The 26,509-nt window shown below is 35.2% G+C and overlaps 1 protein-coding gene across 1 annotated transcript in view; it reads left to right on the top strand.

Annotated features, from left to right (window-relative positions):
* Positions 1 to 26,509, top strand: part of EYS (eyes shut homolog) — a 700,331-nt gene that overhangs the window by 251,114 nt on the left and 422,708 nt on the right. Inside the window, exons 22-23 of the mRNA XM_050973021.1 lie at positions 17,497 to 17,756; positions 25,316 to 25,412. Of these exons, the coding sequence (XP_050828978.1) occupies positions 17,497 to 17,756; positions 25,316 to 25,412 (357 nt within the window). The remainder of the gene's footprint in view (positions 1 to 17,496; positions 17,757 to 25,315; positions 25,413 to 26,509) is intronic.

Raw genomic sequence — 26,509 nt, forward strand, 5'->3', positions numbered from 1 at the left:
CCTGTTGGAATGTAAAAAACATGTTAAATATTTTAAATTTTGTGATTCTTATTTTTCTGATGCTTTTAGCTCTTTGTAGTTTACCACCCTCAAGAACAATACTAGGTGAATGGATATTTTGCAGCCATCAAGCCTTACCTGTCCTTACATTTTCCCAATTTTTCCAGCTAGAAAGCATTATATGTATTGCAGAAGGTAATAGGGCTTCTTCTGATTTTACTCATAGCTGGGTCAACTACTTATGCACAAATCCAAGGACTTCCTATTTTTTATTGAGAACAAAAATGCTCAAGAAGTACTTTTTTACTGATTTTGCAAATACAGAACTCTTACAGAAAATAGTTACAAGAAAATTGGTTTGAAGTGTGAGCACCAGGCATATTTTTTCTCAGAGCTCTTTGTCCTAGTTGACATAGCGGAACAGGAAAATTATACATACCATAGAATCATCATACAAAAGGGGCAGGTTACACCAAACAAAACAACATCTTCAAAGGTAACTAGAGTTGAAAGTTACTCTGACACTTGGCAATACCAAGGAAAATTAGTATAGCTCAATGTTTTATTTTTCTATTATAAAGCAATTTCATTTCAATCATTGGAGCTGTCCTTGTTTGTACTCAGAGATGCTAAAAGATCATAATTACTCTTAATTAAAAAAAAAAGTATTGGCTTTTTTTTTTACCATTACTTATACTTTTCTCTTAAAAGCTACATCAACAAGACAAATTGTTTGTGTTATGGTAGGTAAGCTGTGGCAGTAATTGGTACCTGAACCTGAGGAATCCAATCATGTCTATAAATTTAAATGTAGTTTTTAAAAAAACGTAACTGAATTATAGTTGCCTAAAAGAAAAGATCATTGCAGTTCTTGAGCTGTGCCCAGGCATTGTTTTGGACAGGCATTATTCTGGATCAAAGTCAGGCCAGCAAGTGATCTGAGACTGCATCAGAGATAGGCAATGAAGTTTTCTTGCCTGTGGCCATGTTTTGACACTGTTCATTTTCCTGCTGTAAGCTGAGCTGCTGGCAGCAATACTTAGAATATTCTGAAATTCTTTGAAATTTGCCACACCATGACTGATACTTAATACCACTTACGACTTAAATTACTGCAAGAGATAGATAAATTAAGTTTTCTTTTATGCTTTGATAATTTTCATTAGTTTATTTTCTCATAAATATTTGCAGGTCCAGCTGACAACATCAGTTACTTAAAAACTAAGTAATTTATTGTCCAACAGCTTAAAAACCATATTTTTTTATAGAAAGAATGTGAATATAATGAAAAATGAAACATTTTCCTACCAAATTCAAATGTGTAATAGAACAATAATTATACAAAACATAATTATTAATTTAAAACTTCACTTTTGAGTTGATTTTTTTTATCTGGGGATATTTGTTGTTGAATCTTAAAATGAAAACTATCTGGCAAAACTGAAGTATCAAGAAATCTGTCACACTGAGTATCTTTCTTTATGGATTCCATTATAGAAAAGTAAATCACATCTCAATAGGAAAAAAAGGAAAATAAATCTTTCTCAGATGTATATTTTTAGTTTTTAAAAATTGGCTAAGAAAGATTCTGAACCAGTAGTCAAGCTTGAAATGTTGGATGTGAATAGTTTCTATTATGTCCCCTTTCATTCGACTTAATTTATGGTCAGCTGATAAAATGAGATATATCTTTGTCTTCCTTCTCAGTTTTCAGTTTGGCTCATGGCACATGGCAAATAAATTAATTTAGAAAAAATTCATTCATATATTTCCAGTGCCATGTGATTTTAATTCTCATGATAACAATAAATCTCAAACTATGGCTCTGAACATTTATGGACAGATTCAGCTAGTATCAGCTGAATTCCTTAATTCTTTTCTATTGTATTGATAATTCTGAGGTTTACCCCTATTAACACTAAACCCTAATTAAAGGCCCTGTGTCTCCTTTGCTGTTACCAACTTTTGAATGAAAATCTGCTCAACTTCTTGCCAAAAACCAGGAAACGTTATTTTATGGATAAATTGGAGTTTCTAATGATCTAGAATAGTTTGGAACTTGTCCATAATCATTATGATAATAGAACTTGGAGAATTAATCAGGTGTCTTTTCAAAGCAATCAGTTCTTTCTGCACATTCACATGCATCCACAAATTCATTTTGTCAATTCTTGTTGTTGAGTTTTTTATAAAGAATAAAAATGGTGCCTTGCTGCTGCTTTTCTGTTTATGACGTGCAAATAAACTTCTCCAGACTAAACAGGAAATTAGACCTACCTAAGTAGATTTTCTGTTGTAATTTATCTATCTTTTATGTTTTATGACAGGTTCAGTGTTTGCCTCAGTTGAGTGCAGAAATGTTATCCTTTGTCAGCACTTGAATCCATCCACTAAGACACCTTTTTATTATCTCAGTGTAAACTGAAGTCCAATTCTTCATGCTATCTTATCCACTCTTGATATTTTATTTTTGCAATCAAGACCCCTTGCTATTTTGTTTGTTTTTTTGTTTGTTGTGATTTGGAGACAGACATTTTTCCTACCTCCTCATTCTTTTCCTTTATACTTCCTTTATTGCATGTTTTCTTACATCCTGTTTGTGCAACTATATCACAGGCCTCTATTTACCCCTTCACAGTTATGGATATCATAAACCTGGCTGTGTTATAAAATGCTGAAAGCTCTCCTTCCCACTAAGTTCTGCAAGGAAAAAAGTTGGTAACTGCCAACATCACCTTAAAATTTCAAGCTCAAGTTCAATATGCACTTCTGAAAAATTACTGCTAATATGTCCAAAAAAGTGGTCTGTATTTAAATTCTCTCCATTTAAACTCTTCTGTACTTTATCCTATCCTGTAGGAGGTATAGTTTTCCTATCTCCCTTTAGAAGAGGGTATTTTGCATGATTTCAGAACACATCTCAAACTGTGCTAGTCTTCTTTATGTTAGTAACCAATGTTTCTTCAGTTAGTAACCATGCCATGATCATCTTTCTTTGTCTTTATATAGGTAATGATTTACGCCAGCTGACAATTTGGATAACCATGCTGTCAACCAGAGTTAGACTTATCCTGCCTCCTTGTTGTTACTTTCTCAGTAAATTTCCAAGTACAACATCTTGCCCAATTGCTTCCTTCTTTGCTCCTTAACATTTGAAGCCACGTCTTTTCAGAATACTAAAATAGTTTTTCATTAGTGTAACCTGTGCTAAGCTCTCAAAAAAAAAGACCAGTTTTAAGTCATTAGGACATATTCAGTGTCATGCATACTTACATTACAGTACTGTTACAGAAAATTAGCATACTGTTTTGCTTCTTTTCTGCCCTTCTGGAAAGAATTTATTTTGAAAAGCAAAGTCAAAATCAACCACTGCATTTTTCTCAAAAACATGCAAGAATTGCTCTGTGCCGAGTTGTGGAAGCAGGTGATTCCTAAGTTCGGGATGTGTAAATATCTGAAAGATCTATAAGTAAAAGAATGCCTATTTACAAAGTGCATTTTAAAGATATGTTCATGTCTAAATGAATGAGTTTTAAACTATCATGGAATTCTAAAGGAAGTCACGATATGATTATAATTTTAATTCTGTGTTCCGTGCGCATTCTGTTTTAACTCACATTCCTTTAACTACTGCTATACCCTTCCTTAATTTTTTCCCCCCCAAAAGCAAGAAGCAACTTTTCCCATAGATGGGTATCACCTTTGTATTCAATGATACCAGATGCCAAATGCTTAAGTATTTTATTGAAAGCAACAACTCTTATGTATCATTTTTTCAGGGTTCCTTGGCCAACTCCTCCTCTCTTGCTATAGAGAAATTTCCCAAAACATTCACCTGCTGCGCTTCTGTCTTATCTTTCATTCAGAGTTGTAGGGTTTTTTCCTTCATCCTAGTTCCAAGTTATGCACGTATTTCTTAGTCAAAACCATCTTTAAAATATTTATATGGACAATCAGAAAAGATGCACAAACAAGTGTTTCCTCCACAGATAGCAAGTGTTTTATAGATCTTCTCTGGTAATACTGCTAACAACTCAAAATGTGTAGCGTGCTTCTTGTTATACTGCAGTGAAATGAGCTTTAAGGTTTCTATTGCCTTTAGCAAATAAAAGAAAATATTGCTGTGCCACCTCAGCATCATCTAAGAGTCAATGACATTCTGCACTCCTTAGGGCATATTTTAGCCATAATTCAACAATCCTCTCAAAAAACAAGAGCATTTTTGTTCAAAATCCCAATATAACATTAAAATTTGAAACAAAACACAGTAAGTACCTGGAAAATACCTCCCCACGCTTCAAAATTAGCTTATCAACTTTCTCTTCCTGAACAGTAGCATTGTTCCACCTCATATATTTAATCATTAGGTGATATATTTTGAATAAAGCTTTTATAATGTCTTTTGTTTACAAACACCCAAAGAGATGCAAAATGTTCATTCAATGAACTCATGGGTAAAATGGAGGGAGTTTAAACCAATTTCTAAAATAATAAGGTACCACAAGCATAGCTTTGAGAGCATATGAAATTTAATATAAGTTACCCAAATTTATCATTGCTGTAGGGCAGTTAAACACTTCCATTGCAAATAATGTACTAATAATACATGAGCAGAGCTAACAAACAAAGCAGTTTGCACAGCAGTTTATGGGCTCTAGCTTACGATATGCTAAGCTTCCTGGGAACTCCTGGGGTCATCAGAGGACTACTGTGAAACTTTGAAGTGCTTCAGGGTGCCTGGTGCTCCCCAGAAGGGATAGCTACAGAAGGCTGTGACTGCTAACAAGCTGCAGCAGTGTCCCACAAGCTTTGTTGCCAACTTTCCTTGATTTATGGGGACTTGAAGCTTTTTGTTTCCAGCTGACTCCACATTAAGGACAGCCAAGCATGCTTTCAGCAAATGCTAGAAAGAGTGTATGTACCTGCAAAGTCCAGAGCACAGCCAACTGAGTAGAAGGGGCCAGAAATTCTGCTGAGGACACAGCGTACTTAGGTAGTGAGGTGCTGCAGGGCGCTGTCACTGACCATCCACAGGAGTAACTACATCAGCCCAACAGAGACCTCAAACCAGACTGAGCTCCTCAGGGAGGATGTAGTTCTGGAGGCCTGGAGCTACAGAAATGTCTGGAACCTCTTACTGAGGCTGGGATCAGAAGATAGTGTCCTTGCCTGGAGGAAGCACTTGTATCCTGGAGGAGGATCTGTGTTGCTAAGTAAAGGAGCTTTAGGAGGGAGTCAGCACTCTGTGAAGCTGAGATGGGGACAATATCATACTCTCCAACACCCTACAATTATAAGCACCTGAACTCCCAGACATAGTGAAGGAGAACCAGGAAGAGCCTTTGCATAAGATTTTGGAAATGGAGACTTCAATGTTACAATGAAGACTAGAAGCTTGTAAGCTTGACAACAGGATGAGGGTTCCTGTCCTGTCTGAGCTCTGCCACTACAACAGTCACAGTGACTCGGTACCAGAGGATGAACTAGAAACTCTGTCCAGTGAAGCATCTAATCCAGCTTAACCTAAGTCATGAGGAAGGATGGATGAGTGATGGCAAGTGCTTGGAGACTCTCTGCTGCAGGCTCCTGATAGGAGATATCCTGAGTCCTGAGGGTAATGGCTCAAGTCCTTGTGAGGCCACTCTTGATTATTTCTAAAAAATCTTGGTGACAAGGAGAGGTTTTTTAAGGATCGGAAGAAAGGCTATAGAAATATGTCAGAGACTGGAATGGACAAAGGAAGAAAAAAAGAAGGCTAAGAATGGAGAAAATGACTGCTACTTTCAAGAAAGGCAAGAAGGAGGATGTAGGCAACTGTGGACGAGTTAGCCTTACCCTGGTCCCTGGAAAGATGATGGAGCAAATAACCCTTGAAACTGTTTCCACACACATGATGGAAAAGAAGGTGCTCAGGAGAATGTTTTCACAGAGGGGAAAGGTGCCCTGATGATAGCATTTAATGAGATGGCTGGCTTGACAGATAATGAGAGGACTATGGATGCTGTTTCTCTTGACCTTAGCAAGACTTCAGACGCTACTGTAACACCCTCATAGACAAAAAAATGCTGAATTGCTGGATACAAAGACCATATTCAACATAATTCATCCTCTCATCATATTATGTAACACTGACACTAAAACTGAAATTCGATGACTTGTCATTTGTAGCTACAGTTCTTGTCGTGGGATGTGATGATGTGTCCATGGTGAGAATTAAAAATAGAATGGATAGAAATAAGATAGGCAATGCACAAAAAAGGTCTGAAAAGAGTTTTCAAGACAGATTTCTCTACCACATTATTTCTAATCCTAATCTTATAATGCTTCTGTTGCACATGATTCATAATAGACTCATTCCTGCTTGTTCTTTTGCCCTTCATTTAACTGCTCCCTTAAAGAACATGCACGTTTTTAAATTGGAAAACCTTGATAAAATAGGAAGTTTAAACAAGCAAATAAACAAAAAATGCTGGTGACACTTTAAAAATGGCTCATTAGAAATGAATGGGAAAACCATCTGTCTTTGTTAGCTACAAATTAGATATTTCATGCATCAGCAATGTCTAATACATGCACAAAGGAACAAAGTGTTTCAAGGATTATGGACGTTGCTGCTGACATTATATCCTTTTGAACCATGGAGAATCAGTAATAAACAGTTCCACATAACAGTAATAAACAGTTCCACAGTCCTTACAGGGTGTAGATCCCATTCTCATTACTATAAAAACTGTACTTTTTCTTTTGACTTGAGAGGTCATTGGTAAAATCTATGCTTCACTTCTTGGAAGAGATTTCATTGGTTTCATAGGTATAGTTCCTTTTCCTTAAAGCAATTTTAACGTGGTCAAGGGTCAAAATTTTTGTAAATTAAATGTAAATTTAATGTCAAGACGATACATGTGTTTATTTTGTCTTGAAATGACTTCACAGCCAAAAGAATATCAAGGTTTCATCTTCAATTATGAGGCATTTTCTTTTGAAGTAGAGAATTATTTTCAGAGCATGACAGGCACAATATCTTAAAAAAATAGAATGGGATGGGAACTACAAAACTGGTTTTGAAGAAGAACATTATTGTATATTTAGAAAAAGCAATTTTGAAAAAGTATGAGTAACTCAGATAAAACAGTTGCATCTTAGAAATAATTGCTTATACATGACTGTGTAATTTGAAACATATGTACACATGTAAAAATTATACATTAAGTGGTTCTAGTATAAGTTAACTACGCATATCACAGTTAGAAAATCAACATTGGCTTTCCCATCACTTGTTTCTATAGGTAATAAAATTTTAGTTAATTGTCTTTTTGGATTTGTCTGGGATTTACACCGTGTGTGCTCTGTTAGATCAATAGAAACATCATAGGAGTCTATTTAGACTGCAATTACAGATTATACACTGTAAGTGGTCCTCTATAAACCAGTGCTCACTCTTCAGCAATAGCAAGCAGTAACCATCATATTTTCTTCTACTAAATGCCAGTTTGGATATATGAAAAAAAACCAATCAGAGTTATAGAAGTGAGCCTTTATCTTTGAAGGTCACAGGTGGAGAAAAGGGACTACAAATACAAAAAATCACAGCTCTCTGTGAGCATCCATAAGCATTATTATATGTAGGTCTCTTGGAGTTTTTCATTCCCTGTCTGGAAGGGACAGTCATAAAATTTTCATAGGTTTGCCCTATTGAAATAACTCAGTGAGACACCCATAGAAGAAAGTTGGATTGTTTATATTACAATAGATATCAAAGGTAGATAAAGACATAACTGACTCTTGGAGAGAAACTGAAAATAATTTTTGTAGTTTGCTTTTATAGCTTACATCAGAACAATAATCTTTATAAGGACAAAGCTATTTTTTAAATACTATTTGCCAGGACACAACAAGTCAAATTTGGCTTTTTTTAACAGAGTCTGCAGTATAGAAATAGCTACCTCGTGTGACTGCAGTATTTGAGCAGTGCAGATATATTTGTTTGTCTGGTTTTTTATAACTTTGAGAAGTACTGTTTGCTTGAAGAGGCTTATTTTTTTTTTATTTTTATTTTTACTATTTATATGCTTGGAAATTGTAGCACTTCTTGAAAAAAATTTTCCTTTTTTTGCTATAGATATTCTTTGGCTAACCTAATCAAGATCTGTGTTAGGTAAATTTAGTCTTGAAAGATGAAATGTTATTGCCTCTGGTATTTTTTTCTTGCACTATTAGAACAATGGTAAAAGGTTATAATTTGGCATATTAATGAAGGTCAGTTTGTGCAAATCTTTTTTTCTTTTCTTTCTCTCATTCTAATTACAAATATGAAAACAGAGACCTATCTGCTTCTTAGCCTATTTACGAAGTATTTTTTAGGCTGCCAGTATTATGACACTCTCTAGCCTTTCCAAAAGTTTTATTTTTTATTGGCTCTTTTGAAAATCTGAGTTATAATGTTGAAATTAGCATGACTGCTGCTGAGTGTTGAAAATGTTTCAATAGTTCTCTTTAAATATATAAGTATAGATACGATATGGTTAAGTGATATAATGATGATCTAATATATTCTGCCATAAGAAATGCTCTATCTGTCTTTGGTTTTCAGTTTTTTATAGGCATCTAATTGGTTCTAAGCATAAAGTATTCAATGTCTTCTATGTTTGGAATAAATAAAAAGAAAAAAGGAAAAAACAACAGAAATAATAGATAAGTCCATTTGTTCAAATGTTTTGTTATACTCTTGCTTCTATTCTTGGATCAGATAGTGCTTTGATGTCAGACTGAACCATAGAGATATTTTCTTCTATGATTCTCTTCCTCAGAACTTGAGTAGACCCTAGGTAAACATCAATCAACAATTCTGAAAAATTTTCTGTAGGATATTGGAAGCAGTTGTCCCCCCCTCCCCCCTCCAAAACTGATAGAGATGACTTGCTTAAATGATTTGCAGAGTTCAAAAATTGAAATATGAAGGAGACAAACATTTCTTTGCTCATTCATTCAAATAATTATGCAAGGTCATTTGCACAGACTTCTGAATTGGTGTGCATTATGTTCAATTTTTTCTCACATCAAATTCTCCAAATGTCAAGGTAATCTATCTTCACACTTAGATTTGTATAGTTCATGCTTCATAAAATTTCAGAATTGGAGCATGTTATCTAGCACTTCATGTTGCCATGCTAATTATTGCCAATAAAGATTGCAATTGTAATCACCTTTATTTGGCCTTTTTTGATTGCCTGTGGTGGAAGAAACAGACGAGAACAGATCTCCTTTATTCCCTCTGAGCCAATGTCCCTTCCACTGTGAGCACTATACCCAAAGAGTTCCTTTTTTCTTTTCTGCAATCAGTGTAATCTCTGTATATGGGGTGAAGAGCTTTGAGGTCAATTGACAGAACTACAGCTGCATTACTAAACTTCCCAAATTTAACAAATGTTTTTCCTGGAGGAGCTGTTACCTGCATTCAGGTGATAGCTCCTACTTTTTCAGTGCAGCAATTTTCTTCCTTTCAGATTTCTCCGGTCAAAGAGGACTTGTCTCAAAATCAATACTAAAATACTGTAAGAGTTACCTGTAACTCTCAGAAAATATCAGAGCAATAAAAACTGAGGAAAGGCATTGAGCTGCTTTCCATAACAACTAGGGTCTTTACACAGCAGCCTTGAGTGGAGGAAGAGATTTCCAAGGGGAAATAATGCTGAATACGCCAGTTTCCACCGGTGCAGCAATAAACCCAGTTGTCATCAAAGACCAGCATTAAATTAAGAGAGGGGAGCACAAGCAAACAGGCAACTGGGGAGATGGAAGCCTTTTATTCAAAATCCTTGAAAGATGGAGAGTCATCCTCATAGATGATTTATTCAACATCTGAGTCTAACAGATCAACTTGCTGTAACTCTTGGAAGTCACATGACAACTGATTCCCTCTGATTCTTGGAAGAATGAAATAATTCTTCTACTTTTTTTCTCTACCAAAGTGAATCAGTACCACCCAAGATATTGGAGGCAGGTCATTTATTTACTGTTTATGGTAGCATTGATTTACTGATGCTTGGTTTTCACAAATTAAGGGTTTCCCCCTTGACATATCTTTGGAGAAGTGCTGCCTGTTAAAAAGGCTGCAAATTATATATTTTCTCTCAGATTGAATAGTGAAATCTTGAATTACCTTGTTGCTCCTGTAGTGATTGTTGTTCCAGTGAGGGATGAAAGGTACACAGGCAAAGAATGCAGTTCTTGGTGTTAGTGACCAGAGATTATAAGAAGACATTTATGTCCTTTTCCCTTTGCATTTTTTCAGGAACAGAGCAAAGTCTAATGTGGGTTTAGGTAATAGAGGATATTACTCAAAGAGCATCTTCATATGCCAAAATGCATTCTCTGTGGGGGTCTGCAGTAATTCAAGAAATTAATGCTGCTACTCAGAAAATTGTTTGACACACAGAACACAACTTTAAACCTTTCTTTCTCTTCACCCTCTGTTGTGCGATAATTTGCTAAACTGCATTCCAAAATTTTCATATTACTATGACATCCTTTTTGTGCATCAAGTTTGGGACATGGAAGTTCCTACATTTTAAGGGAGGATTCAGTATTCTTAAATAATATTATAATTTATTTTTAAAAACTTGAACATGGCAAACAGTTTTTCTAATACTTTAGATAATAACCAAAACTGCAAAGCAAGAGTAAAAAATGCACCTAAACATTAGAGTAATTTTTTTATATTTTTAAATTAATTTCTATTGCTTCTGAAATCAGAATTTAAGTAGTTAAGACTGATGGGAAAGAACTTCAGCAATGGTTTTCCCCATGGTAGTGGTCAATGAACTGTTGATACCAAACATGTTTTATTTTCTGGTTCAGGGCCATAGGACCCAAGTGATTCTCCCATATGACAGAAATAATCTTTAGTTTTGCTTATTACAGTTTTTACTTGCTTTGTTTTCTTTCTTAGTTAAAAGTATTCAAAGCATTCAGCACTTGTGCTTTTAAAGTACAAACACTCATTCAAATGAGACAGTTTGACTACTGATTTTTCATTATTTTAATGTTTACCAACTGAAACAGGAAATAATGTAAATTCATCTGGCCTTGTAGATAGGACAAATTGCTCTTATTGTGATAAATAAGGAAAGATTTTGATCCAAAAAGAAAATGAGTGTGTACCTCACCTCTGGGGTCCAGTGTCTGAAAGTTGCATCCAGCCTGATATAAGATGTATCTTATACTCTGGTTCAGGAAAACAGCAAAAAGAAAACAGTGGCATGAAAAAAATAAAAAAAAAGGGAGTTGAAAGTACAAATACCCTTTATAGCATGTAAAAATCTGTTTCCTGAAACAGAAATGTGTGCATTGCAGCTGAAACAGAGCTTAAAGCAGGAGCTGAAATATGGCTTGCTGTCTCATTGGGCTGAATGTTACCTTGTGATTGTGTGAACTTGTAGCTTCAAATAGAGAATTAAGGAAGAAATATATGGAAAACACACAAATAAAACTTTTTTTATCTGTTCTCTAAAATATGTTTGTTTGGGTTTGGGTTTTTTGTAGTGTAATGTTCCTGAGTCCACAGAATATCAGGAATAAATTTTAGTTACTGTTACTAAAGGGAACAACATGAGTAGAGAATTAAGGGAGGAAAGTATACAGAACAAATAAAGTATATCTTTAAAATAAAAAAAAGAACAATGATTAAAAGTCTGAAGCAATTGAACTGGAAGGGAATGAAAATTACATAAGCCCTTTGAAGGCTTTCTGTATGCATCAACCATGCAAAAGACACCCTTAGACAATATTAATGGAGTAGCAGAAACTTCATTTTTTTATCTCTCTTCCCAACAATATACCTTCCAATAATTTTTATAGGGGTCGATATCCATTTATGTCTGTTAATTCCTGGTACCATTCCCCAAATACTTAATTTATACTTTCTTAGCCACCACTTCAGATACAATTGTAGTCTGCAGGTGGTTTATATAGTTCCCATAAGCCAGTACCTACATCTCAGTTAAATTAAAAAACTATATGTGTGTTTATAACAAAGATAGCAATATTTTATTCCCTAATTCTAGCTTCATATCCTAATGCTAACAGGGGATAAAGGCAGGTAGACTTTCTTTCGTGTATAATTTTTGCAATTTACATTCACCTATCGATTTACTCTGTGATGGACAAATTGGTCTTTGGTTACTTACTGATTAATCCTTTGGAGAGAGTTGCACCAGCCAGTTCCCTCAGGCCCCTGGGGGGCATCTCATGGAATTCCGTGTACTTAGGTATATTCAGGTTCCTCAAACCTGACCTTCTCCTAGGATGGGAAGGACTTCAGTGCCTCAGTACCTAGCATGAGCTTCAGTGAGATTAACAGTAGAAACTGAGGCAAATAAAAATGTTGAATATCTCAGTCTTCTCTCTGTTGGTTGTCACCAGCTGTCCTGTCTTGTTTATTGCAGCGGTACATTTTCTTTAACCTTACTTTTGTGGCAAACATAGCTGTAAATCCCTTCTTATTCTTTGCATTTCTTGCCAAATTAAGCTCCAAATGGGCCTTAGCTTTCCTAATGCCACTACTACATATGGAGATGACATCCCATACTCTCTCCAGGGTATATGCCCCTTATTCCTGTGTGTTTCCTTCTAGCACTTCAGTTTACCCTGAAGATACTTATTGAGGCATGCAGGTCTTCTGCCTTCTTAACCTGATTTCTTACAGGGAGAAATCAAGCAATGTGCTCTAAAAAAAAAGTCCCTAAAGAACTGCCAGCTTTGTTCAGATCCCTTTTTTCCTGAAGGCAGTTTCCTAAGGGATCCCATGGATCCAAATACTGAAGTCTAATCTAAACTCCTAATCAACTGAAAGTTTCCTTTCCTAAACTTCATGGTCCTGACTACTCCACTGCTGTCCTATATCCCTCAAGATTGTTAATTCCATCAGAGCATAAGCACTGCATCCCAGGTTAATGCTTTCTCTAATCAGTTAACCAGATAGATTGATTGATTGGTTAAAAACATTTGATTAGTTACAAATAGAGACGTCTATGAATAAAGAAGAGAATGGATTCTGGTAATGATTGTAAAGGCAGGCTCAAATGAATGTAGGGGAGAGGAGGAGAGACATAAGAGAAAATCTGAGATTATCTCAGCGTGACATATGAGAGTAAAGAACCAGGAGCACAAGAAGAACTTCAGAGACCAACTCATGACAGCTTTTTCAGGTTGAAGCTGGTGAAAGAGGTCTGGTAGCTGTCTGTGAAACAAAGGACATAAACTTTCAGAGTATGAAAGAAAAAAACCATGTTTGTAGAAGGATAGATGAGAAAGAAACATGAGTGTTTGAAGCCTTTGTAGTGACTGGAAGTGTATGTCCTTGGAGCTTTGTGGTGTGTGTTGGTGCCCTAAATTTCAAGCTGTGTATGTATTGAAAGCAAGCTCTTATTTCTCTACTTCAGATGATCCAATAGCCTCTAGCTTACAAGGAATAAATTTGTCACTGAGCACTGTGGTTTCTCAGGCTGTTAGTTGATTTGATTGAATGCACTAAACAGCATAAATCCTTACTGTAGAATGGCCCATTGTTGCATGTATTGTATGGCTAACAGGCTGACCTACACTTCACTGAATGTCTTGCCATTTCCCTTCAAGAATCTGTCAAAGAGGAAGTTGAATGATAGGCACACTGTAGCTGAGGGTTCAGTTTAGGATTCCTGTTGCTTTGACAGAACCACTGAGGAAAAAGCAGTTCTGGCACTTTTTAAATACTGCAATTTTGTCTGCAAAACCACCTTTATCTGTGTCAAACGTAAGTGTCTGACTGATATATTTTCTGAAATGTTTTCTATACAGAAGACTAAAAAGACCATTTTCTTTTTTTTTTTCTGCTATAAAGAAAGAGGTCTAAATGAAAAAAAAGGGCTTTTCTGAGATTTGTTCTACTCTGGAATATTCATCTATATTACTGCTTATCACAGAAGATGCTGAGTTGGAAGGGACCAACAAGGATCATCATCATGTGCCTGCACAGGACCATCCCCAAGAGTCACACCACGAGCTTTTGTTAACCTTTGGCATTTTCCAGAGCTTCTAGCTGAGCTAGGTAGGAAGAAACCCACCAATATGATTTTCTGATTGATAGACAGCCACTTTGGAACTCTTAAGATTCAGGAGAGACTGCCTCTGCAGTTACCATGCTGAAAAAATGGCTTTGGCTCAGAGAGGCTCCTGCCAATATGTACAAGTAATTGATAAAAAAGAGCAAGAAAAAGGGAGGCAGACTCTTCTCAGGGGTATCCAGTGACAGAATATGTAGTAGGCAGAAGGTAACTACATGAAATTCCACATGAACATAAAAAGATGCTCCTTTTTTTTAATGTGAGGGTGGTCAGGTGCTGGAATAGATTTCCCAGAGAGGCTGTGGAGTCTCCATCTTTGAGATACTAAAAATCAGGCTGGACACAGACCTGAGAAAAATCTAGTTGTACCTATTTTGAGCAGGGGAGTCTAGATGAATCTCAGAAACTTTTTTCCAAAATCAACAATTCAGGTATTCTTAAAACTCTTCCCTGTTTTTTAATTCCTTAAAATCTTTAATGTAGGATATAAGGCAGGTGACACCTATATATTTCACTGGAATGTGAGAAGTAGAAAGGGAGTTTTCAAGCAGGCAAGAACTAAATTTAATACTTAACTCATTATATGGAGACAGAGGAACTTATTATATTAACACTACTTCTCTGGATACATTTCATGACTATAGCTTGCAATTTTTAAATATAGGTGGTAAAATAGAAAACCATCAATATAATTTGTGTATTTTCGTTACCTTCTCCTTTTGGCTGCTTTTCTGTAGAAAGCTTTTCAATTTATGGAGAGATGTATGGAAAGTAAAGAGATAATACTTATGGAAGCTGATTCATATGTGTTGGAGGAACTCTACACATGTCACAATCTAGGCAGTTAATGGAGCTTATATTATTAAAATTAATAGTTTAAATAAAAGAGTCATGATTTGGTTTTGTAATAACATTGGGGGTATTTGGATTTGGTTATTGGAAAGAAAAATATTGACGTTGGCAAGTTGGTAAAACAACAGAAATAAATTCAGCTTTGACTATCTTTAAAAGGACTCTTAAAAGCATTTGTCAGCCTTTTATTTCCCCTGAGAATTCTATAAATCATCTTGATTTTTATAATGAAGTGAAAAAAATTAGTCATTTTGAAAAAGTGCTTGGATTTTTGCCTTTTGAACAGTTAATTTCCAAGAATAACAGCTAAAATAGCTTAATTTATAATAATTTATAATTCACTTTTAATAGTCCTAACACCTCCTTACCTTTTTTTAAATAACAGTTCTCATTAACACAAAACTTTGTCTTGATTATTAAAACTGGACCTCAGAATAGATGCTTCTATGATTTTTTTTTCACATTTAATGAGGCTTCCAGTAACTCTTTTTAACAATCCAGAAAGGAGTACAAAAAGCTCTATTATTAATTGTCTCCTTTGCATTAATATTGACTGTTGCATCTCAGCTAGTAGCTGGCATGAAGCCAGGGTAGGAGTGGCTAGTTGTGCAGTGCAGATAACTGCTGTGTTTCAGTGACCTAGTGTTCCCTGCAGTCATACAGAATAGTTTTGATAACTCAAAGGCAGTTATGAAACTAATTAGGGAAAAAAAGGGAAAGAAATGTGTTTAATGTTTGCTCCTCTGCACCTCAGTTATGTCCATAAAGTTGGACCAGGTCAGAACTGAACTGTATTCTCCTAATACAAAGTGAAAGGCTCTCCACATAATGAGCTTTTTAAGCTAAAAATGGAGCATAGCCAAGTGATATAGACCAATTTGTAGTAGTGCACCGGTAGTAATTTATTCACAACTTCATAAAAGAAGACAACAAAAAAAAGAGCAGCTGTAAAACAATTAACATCTGTTGGGTCAGTGTTCTCCTATGTTCAATATGAGACATTTGAAGATGCTTAATTTGTAAGAGTCTGATGCTTTTATATATTGACTACTTCAGAGAAAATTCAGTAAAGCGCTGATTGGGCGTGCAGTGTTATTCTGTGGATGTTGCTTCTAGATAATAAATGCATTCTGCTATGTATATTAAAAGCAGGTATGTTTGTTGTGCATAAGCAGAAAAAAAAAATTTATTTTTAACCATATTTCCAAAAGTGTGTTTTAAGTATTGTAAATGATGAGCCCTGAAATATGAGTTTTTTCAGTTACTTTAAGAATGTCTGAATGCTTTTTGATAGTAATGACTATTAATTTTTAACATGAGAAAAATACAGTAATTTGATTTTTGTAACCTTATTGCTACAATACTCAGGCCTTTAAAAGCATAAATAAAATTCCTTCGTAATATCCATTTCTTTTCATTTTGCATGGTAACTGTATCCCACAACTAAATAACACAGAATACAAAAAAATGTGAAAGAAAAGACTAGATTTTTTAAAGGGATAAAATTTGCCTTTCATGGGGCAAGAAATACCTGTGCCTTACAGAACAGATTCTCCATTAAACGACCTGTTTATTATATAAGAACAATTTTTCTTATCAAATTATAACTATGAAGATATATTTGAATGTTTTAATACCTGAAATCAATATTGAACAAAGTAGACAAGAGCTGGAATAGTTTGTCTTTCATATCTTCTCTTGTCCTGCCAAATAGCTGCAAAAATAGAATTAAATTCAATTTTATTTACAGTGAAAGTAACAGGAATGTATGACTTTTAGAGTACATAGAGGTCTCTTTTATTGCAGTTAGTGCAGAAATTTGGCTCTGCAAGCTTTGAAAACATTAGCAAATTGCTTTCTTTGAATTTACAGAACCACATCATATGTATATCATTAATAAAAAACGATATTTATCTAATTCATGAAAACAGGTTCCTTACATTCAGCTGTAATTTAGATTTTGGTTGAAGTTTTCTCTTCTGTGTTATCACTAACAGATCTTCACAAAAGCATTCAAAAAGAGAAAGAGCACAATGAAATTAGGATCCTTTATGATTCCTACTTTCTGAAGTGTACTGGACATGCTACTTGATGCACTTCACCCCAAACATTGGAGTACCTACTAGTTTCACACATATAAAAAGATTTCTTTCTAATCCTTAACATTTAAAAAATTTACTTTTCACATTTGATAATTTGTGTTCTTGTTTCATCTTAAAAATTATGAAAATGTGATTCTGTCTGTCCGCATTTCCTAAACCAGAGGGTTCTCCAAGTGATACTGTGACTTAGAATAAGTACTTTTCCTTTTGTTCAGATAAATTCTGGGACAATAACCTGAATATAACTTTTATTCATAATGCATTCTGATACAATTGCCAGGAAAAGAAAAGCTAGTCACAGAAATGTATTATTGATTTTGTTTTAAATTTTTTTCTGTTATTTTTAAAATAAAAAGGTTTGGAAGTGGTTGGGCTGAGCTGTTAATTTTTATTCTGCCATGCCAATGCTCTTTTTCCTTTTTTTTTTTTTTTTCACCCTGCAGATGCACATGTACAGCAGGGTGGACAGGGCCAGACTGCAGTGAAGATATAAATGAATGTGAATCTGAACCATGCTTGAATGGGGCCACCTGTTTTGAATCTGTGAAGCCGGGGCAGTTTGTATGTATTTGTCCTCCGTTTTATACTGGTGACTTCTGCCACCAGCGCTTCAGTCCCTGTGAGCTGCCTTACAATCCATGCATAAACAATTCAACCTGCTTGGCACAAGTAGATGGAAATCCAATGTGCATTTGCAAAACAGGTGAGAACTGAAATAGTTAATTTCTTCCATTTTCTGTGGTGGTCTGGAAAATTGCAACTATATATTGAATTTGTCACTAACATTAATGTAAATGGAAAAGAATGTTTCAAATAACATAAAACCATCATGAATTGCAGCAGTTCTATCAGTTGTGCTAAAAGACTGGAAAGATAGCTGTCAGTTTTCTTACTATTAATTTATTATTTTACAATACTTATTGAATCTATGGTGGCTTAGATTCAGCACTCAGAATCAGTATTTCTCGGTCACCTGTTACAATGACATACAGGTAGACATGCACCTGGCCAGCAAAGACAAACTAAATCGACAAAACAGACAGGCAGATTTAGAAAAATGTATGGAAATTGGTGAAAGTACAAAAATTGGAGCAAGTTGGAAATGGTTTCTTTTCCTGCCGAGCTGTCAGGTAGGCCTGGCACATCAGGGAAGTAATCTTCCCTTGCTTAATGGATATAGCGGGTTTCTCCCTGTTTGCACAACAAACCAAATCACAGCAGGGGCTGACAGATTCTCTGGGCCATGGCTTAAAGAGACAATCTCACCCTCAATGTACAAGAACTGCTAAGGTGAACGGAGCAACAGTTTAACTGTGCAGAACATTGCTATACACTTCCATGTAGGAACTGAAGAATGCATTAACTAATTAACAACTGTACTGAAAAGTTAGAAAATTTAAGTATCAGGGAAGTACAATTACTGAAACTGGAATTGGAGTTGGATTTTGAAGTCTTCACTGTTATGCCTATAAAGGTCTCATAGGGACAAAGGCTAGCAATTATCTGCAGTGTTACATGACTACACTATTATTTGTCATTTATTAAGCTACAAAGATATGGATATAATACCTAGGAATGAGGAGCACATAATACCTTGGGTTTTTACTATTAAGGTAAATGTTACTGCAAGCTGCTGAGGAAAAATCCCAAACATTGCTGGGGAGGTGTGGAAGTTGCTTAGTGAAGCATCTTTAAGAAAAGCTGTTTATCAAAAACGTAGGTAGACTACTTCAAAATACTTGAATTAGTAGTAAATGGCATGTGGATTAAGCTTGCCAGTAGCTAACAGTCAAGTCATTAGAAAGGTTGAGTCTGATATAATAGGAATCACAAAATGTAGCAGTGCTTACAATATTTTAACAACCATCTCTTAAAGACCATATCTGAGATGGGTACAACAGATTAAATATCCCATACAAATTTATGGGACCATAAATTATATCACTGACTGTGGTACATATTTAGAAGAAAAAAGAGAATATGTGTTGGCTAGGTCAGAGAAGATAAAAGATGATGGAATATGAATTGGGCAGAATCAAAGTTGATGTAAGATGATAGTTTAGTACAAAATTACCACAGCAAATTTGTAGGAAGTTGATTAAGTCATGATTAGCTATAGCATAAAATGAAGTTGCATCTTTATTCTTGTAGGTACATTGGGGAACTGTCTGATTTTGCTATAAAGAGTTCTAAAATTCTATAAATACTGTTAATGTAAAACTTCCTCTTCAGCTGTTTGCCCTAGATACAGAGGTTTTCTTCCTTCAAAGAGATAGATTATAATATTTGTGTAACAAAACTGGTCTCTCATATCACAGATCATGAAACAATGTTAGACCATGACTTTAAGTCAAATTGTCCACAGTAGCAGGTTAAACAGTTTAAGAAGTTTCGATCTCTACAATTGCATGATGGTATATTCAAGATTGCAAAAATGTGGTAGGGAGGACCATTATTGCAAAAGCTCAGGAATCACTGCAGTAGAACAAGTTTCCCAAGAGGTGTAGAGAAAACCCCACTTAAAAACTTTTCCAGTAATTGATAAGCAAGGGTTTGATCATGACAACTGGGAGGACATATGGGTTTGAGATGTTAATCATATAGCCAGCACTGAATCTTAAATAATAATACACACTAAATGCAAAGAAAACAGGAGCAATAGAAAACTTAGGGCAAATAGCAGAATTTTTATTGCCTAATTTATCAACATGCCTTTCCAGTAATAGAGAACTCTATTCTTAGAATTAATCTTAATAATGGAACTGAAAATTTAGTGTAACAGATAAGCAAGTCAGGAGATGTAAGCAAGACTATAAAATTTAAATAATGCTGGAATATTCATAGCTGAGTCTTGGCCACTATTCTTAAATTCCCCAAAAGATCTACATGAGAAAGATACAAAGAGCAATTCAACTGTATATATAAGTAAAATAGAGGGTAAATAAACAAGAGTCTAGGCATTAGACCATGCTCTTCCTGATAATGGCAAGCACAAAACTGTTTTTTAGAGGAAACGAGGAAACCCAAAAGAGAGATAGGACAGTTTGATAAAAATAGTGATGCGTTCTGAGAAGAATTGTGTTCCAAGACAAAAAAAATTACTTAAAAAATGTTTTTGAATCAAGGAAAACTATGAGCATACAACTACTGAGTGCAAGACCCGCTCTCTGGCTGGAACTGATGAAGAACAAGTTTAATTAATGATGAAATGGGAAGTTTCAAGTTTTAAGAAGGTGTGAAGCCTGTGTAATTAAAGGCACATAAATATAGCAGAGCATAACAAAATGAAAAAATAATTTGCAACCATAAACTACAGGCCAGAAAATATCTAGTGTTTTCTAATAAGACTTTTTTAAAATGTGATTTATTCTTTTATGAGAACTATTATTTGATATTAGTATAGCAGCAAGGCAAGCTACTAGGAAAGGCAGATAGAGTTGACATAAAGAGAGGAAGAGAAGGGCAAGATTGCTGAATTAACATGGTTTCTAGAATTCCTGCTTCTTAGAAAGTAGGAAGGAATCTCTTTAAACTTAGATGTAGAACTTCCTTCATTAGTCCGAGTAGTACGGATAGGATAATCTCAGGATGTTCATGCAGCCTTCTTATTACAATAGAAACACTTTTCCATAAACGTGATAAGTGAGAGAAAAATTATCAGGAAATGCTACGTATTATACATTGAGTATTGCATAAATATAGAGAGAGTTCATACCAAAGCTGTACCTACTCTTTTCAGAAATATGGATTATTTGGCTGGCATTTGTATTAACTCAGTAACACCTTAATGAGTTATGGTAACAGGGAGATTGGACCAATATAATAATGTATGTACTGCTGAAAGAAGTAAACTGGAAATGTCTGGATTGTGGATATCCACAGTATTACATTAAGGAGGTGTTATTTTCTGATGTACTTCATTTCACTCAAAAGCAGACATACAAAGTGAAATGGCTAATGCTGTAAAAATGTTTATGTCACTCTGACGACTATTTAGGCAGCTTAGGAAAAATCTTTCAGGTGGTAGGCAGGCTGAATTCTTGACCAGTTGCCTCTTGTGGTTTTGCTATAAAGCTGGTTTTTTGTTTTTTTTTTTTGTTTTGGTTTGGGGTTTTTTTTTTGTTTGTTTGTTTGTTTGTTTTGGTGGGATTTTTTTTGGGGGGGGTTTAGTTTCATAGCTTTTGAAAGCACATAGATTTAGAGAGGAGTAAAAAGAACAGGGAGTAGCAGCATATGTCATTGGAGCACACAAATGCACAAAAGCTTTGTCATCTTATTTATGCTTATTGCAGATTTAAAGATATAAAGCTAAAAACTGAGAAGCTGAAAAACTGGTTTATGCATGGGGCTTAAGGTTAAAGCCATCAGTTTTAGGGTGTAGTGAAATGACGTGTATTGTTCCAGCGAAATCTATGAAAAGGACTCATCTCTAAGGAGAAACAATAGCAACAGTTTTTACTGGAATTATGCATTCTATTTTTATTTTGTCCTTTCTAAAAGCAATAAATTCTTAATGCTTCAAGGTAATTTTTTAAGTCCTTGTTTTAAAGAGATTTTCCATGGACTTTTTCACCTCTTTTGTCAGTTTCCTGTCAATAGCTTTCCCAGGACACCTACTCTTTGTTCTAGATACTAGTGATCATTTTTATTTAGACTATAACACCTTATAGCTAGAAATCTGAACTGAGGAAAAATATTTTTCAGCTGATGCCTGGAACAAGGCTAAGTTAAAATTATCATGATGTACAAAATTTATAATACCGAGCAGAAATAATAAACAGATGATAAAAAAAAAAAAAAAGGTTTTAAATTGGAGTTTGCCATTGTCAGCTTCCTGAGTCCTTTGGTACCAGTTTCTTTTTCAGACATACACATGCATAATTTACAGAGTGAAATAGCCTTTTTACAGTGCCTAATATTTTACACACCTCTGATTTTGATTCATGTACCTACTTATGTTATGCTGAACAACCTAAGTACCTGAACTAATGATTATGGGACTGCTATGATATCTCTGCTGTTTGCAAACATTGGTTCATAAATAGTTCATGGTAAGGAGAGAAACATCTATGGTGCTGTTCTGATGAATGAAACAGTAGAGAGATTAGGGCAAAAGAATCCCATTAGAATCCTGTTACCTGCAGAGGTCAATTCTGTAATAATTCTCTGCAATGGAATAAGGAGATGGAAATTACCATAACTGTGACAACAGATATTTAGTTCCTATATACTGCATATTCCATCACTTTGCAACTCCCAGAAGCCCCATAGACAGATTAGACAAATGCAGGATTTTCTGTATTTCAGAGAAAGGGAAGTAAAAACAGCATCTGTCTCATCTTAAGTAATAGCTTTCCAGACGTTCCTAGACCTCATATCATTAAAGTAATTTTCATGCCACCTGAACAATTAAAAATAGAGAGAAATAAGACTTTATTTTGTAACACAAGGAACTGTAATAACTTGCAGTTGTTTTCCATCTCTGTTAATTTCTGAAAGTCTTGAATATGTTATGTTACTACAAAAATTACCCTTACTGGGATACTTCCTCAAATATATCTATATGTTCAATACATTCAGAAATGTATTCAATAAATTCAGAAATGTTTCAAACTAATTGAAATAGCATTATAAAGCTAAAATATATTTATATCTGTGAGGTTTTTTTAATGCTACATTGGTTTACCTTCAGTGCATCCTTTTCAGTAAAGTTCCATTTTCCCTGCCCATAGACAGCCTTCCACTCAGTAACAAAAATTAGTTTTAGAAATTTCAAGCATTACAAATAAAAGAGAAATTACAGATGAGGAATCTGACTACAAATAGTCCTATGAGCCCCAGTGTCTTACATTCACCAATGCCCTCAAATTTCTTAATTAAACCAGAGTCAGAGAAACATGTTGTCTGTCAACTTTTCTGCTCTTACTCAGTGGCAATGAAAAGCATGTATCAAACATCTATTGAATATTTTGTGTGTCAGTGACTTCTGCCTACTCACACAAACAGGCCTAGTACTTAACTTGGTCTGTGGTGCTCTAGTTTACAGTTCTTTTATCTTTCTTTTTTCCTTAATCAAAGTACAGGCAGGAGTAGCTGAAGATTCAGCAGCATTAAGATGCAGATTACACATGCCACAGATAAGAAAAGTATTTGGATGGTTCACCCTAGTTCAGGCTCATTTGCACATAATAAACTAAACCATTCAGAATACATTTTTTTTCTATGCTGTGGGATATATTTCAAAACAGTACACTGAGACAGAATTTTCCTCACTATTATGACAATTCTTTTACAGTTTTTTAGGGGATTATTTTCTTTTCCTGGTTTGTTTTGGACTTTTTTGTTTAGATTTGGTTTTGTTTTTGTTGTTGGGTTTTAATTTTGTGAAACATACAAATAGAAAATAAATGAGGGTATCCTTTCATGCTCAATTTCTGAAAAAACCCAAAAAAACTACAAATATCATAACAGAATAAATTACTATAATTGAAAGGCTAGCCTGAAAAATGTTCCAGGCTGTATTTTTCCAGCTTCCAGCTTTATAGTAACATTGCTGTAAAATCTTCAGCAAAATATTAAGAGCTCAATTCAGTCAGGCCCAAAAGTTTTTGAACAGAAATAATCCTGATAAGAAGAAAATACCAACTGCTTTGATGTGAGCTCATGTTTAGATCATATATTGGAGTACCAGCAGAGATTTCTTTCTACAGCCTTCTCTGCAACTCTGACCAAGACACTTATATCTTCCAGTCAAGATTTTCTCTAGATAAAAGTAAGTCATACTATTCTAACAGTGGTCTTTCATTATTTCCTCACCTTCATTAAGTACTTTGAAAATCACAAATACAAAATATAACAAAAAAAAATCTTATTCTTATTTGGATATCTAAAAATGTACAGTTAACAATTTTTGCTTATTGTTTTAATAAGGTATCTTCTAATAAGTAGAAACTTTGTAATTTTTATAGCAATATATACTTAATTTCAATAGATAAATTTAAAGTTGTTTCAATTTAATTTTTTTATCTCAGTGATGTTCAAAATTACTTTGGTGAACTCTATTAAAGGTCTTTCAGCAACCTGCAATCAGCACTCACATGTAAGTCCTACAATGTAAATAGTCTGCTCATTGCAATGGTTTTATTTCTCCATGAATTGAAAATAAATATATTGAATTTGTGCAATATTCAACTGAGTAGCTGTAGTTTCTCCATGGTATGTATAGAATTTCACCACAAGTATGCATTTAGGAGAACACCTATTTAGGGAAATGTTATAAGATGTAGTATGCTGTCTAAGAGCAAAAATAGAGTTCATGTATCACTGAAAAGTGTCTTATTTCATTTGAGTACATATTCTTGAACACTTACACAGGCAAATGTAATGTATTATGCAAGTGATGTGCTGTGCAGATGAGACCTTAATCACATTTTTACTTCATTTAAATATAAAACCAGTTGGGTCTTTTTCTCAGCTACTGACTGCTTTGCAGAAATGCAACTCTAACTTCCACTACTCTCTCTAATATATTAATTACTGAATTAGCTTTTAGTTTCTGATTTTGTCCCAAACTCTCCAAGAAAGCTTTTCTGTCCTTTAAAATTTGTTGCATTTCCCCAGTATATTTATCCAGATGCCCTATCCAAATCTGTTATCTCTGGTTCATTAAAGTATGTTGAGATTTCATATACTGCCTGGAAATTAACTAGCTGAAATTAAGGAACAAAAATAGTTGGAGAAAGTTCTTTCAGGGTTACTTCTACTTGTAGTTCTGATCTTTAGGTCAGTGAGCAGTAAGGGCTGGCTCCTTCAGAAGCAGCAGTCAGCCACAAGTCTGACAGTAAGTGAATGAGGCAGGTAGGGCAGCACTGGTGTCTGTGTCCAGGAACAGCAGAGGATGCCAGTCAAGGCTACAGAGAATAGGGCAGATCCAAGGTCAAGCCAGGGAACCTGTCTGTAGGCCAAAGTCAGCATACTACAGAGCTAGGTATTGGCCATGGCTGCAACCCAGCTCAGTCAGATACCAAGGGCAAAGAGCTGCGGCTTGAATGCCCAAAGAGAAGAGGTAGCCATTGCTGATGCTTCTCTCAGGCTTTTCTTAAACTGATTTGAGTGCAGCTGAGGCTTCCCAGGCCAGCCACTTTCATTGTGTGAGTTAGTCCTGGGCTCAAATAATCAAAAGTCCAAGAGAATCTGTGACCCTTTTATTCACATGAAGTAGCTGAGTTCATTCATTCACCATTAATGAAATCTGTGTTTCAGGATTTGAGGGCACTTACTGCGAAGTTAACAGTGATGAGTGCATCTCCCATCCATGCCAGAATGGAGGTCTCTGTGTGGATGGGGTCAACCACTACAGGTCAGGAAAATTACTTCAATGACAGATGTGATACATGGATTTTTATCATCTAGCTTTTCCTTTCATACTCTGAATGTCTAATGTTTGCTGACCTTCAATGAAGGGAGGTGGGGTTTGTAATGTGTTTGACAGTTACATTATAGTCTAAATATTCTTGTGTGCAAAAAGTAATACATAAACACCATAAGTATGACCCCAAGAATTTATTGTAGGACTAATTAAAATCACGAGGATCTAATTTAAATAAGCAGAGCTGTTATTTGTCCAGTTACAGTAGTACAAATAATCTGAGTTGAAATAAAAAAAAAAAATGAAGAATATAGTTATAGCTGTTATATAAGAAATGTTGCAAATATGTCTCTTTGATTACCCTCACAATGTCTGTGTGAATCCTGTGATCAGTGATCTTGTTCTTCTTCGAGAACTGGCGATCTTATTGCAGGTCACTAGCGTCTGGAAGTCTTTGTAGTAGAACTTTCATATTCACAGTGGGTTTTTTCTCATCTTCAGTCTCAGGGCTTCTTGGAGCCTCTCACTCACCAGCATCCCCAAGTCCTTCTCAGCAGGGCTGCTCTCAATCTGTTCATTCCCCAGCCTGTGTTGATATCAGGGTTGCTTTGACCCAGCGGCAGCACCTTGCACTTCGTCTCATTAAATCTCATGTTATTCCTAAGGGCCCACCTCTCAAGGTTGTCTAGATCCCTCTGGATGTCATCCAATCCTTCAGGAGTGGAACACTAAAGGCTATTATTTGTAACACCATGATCATCTCAGTGTCTCACACCCTCACTATAAATGCTATTCCAGAGCTGAATCTATAGCATGAGAGGCATCAAGCAGCTGCTGCAGGGCAGGTGTCAAAACAAGAGAAAAGCAGCTCAGGCCAAGGCAAGTTCTAAGTAAGCCCTTGCACTGGGGGGTCAGCACAAAGCCTGTGGCCTTCAGCTAATGATAACAAAGGGTTTCAGACACTCTACTTGTTGGTGCTTTTTGAAGTACTGCCTTTTGCAGTTACCAGTAAAAAGCAAACATGATTTTGGTACCATTTAATACCTCTCAACATCTGCCATATTTTTCCAGAATCTTTGCAATGACCT

The sequence above is a fragment of the Serinus canaria genome, chromosome 3 (genome assembly GCF_022539315.1).
Source record: "Serinus canaria isolate serCan28SL12 chromosome 3, serCan2020, whole genome shotgun sequence".
NCBI lineage: Eukaryota > Metazoa > Chordata > Aves > Passeriformes > Fringillidae > Serinus > Serinus canaria.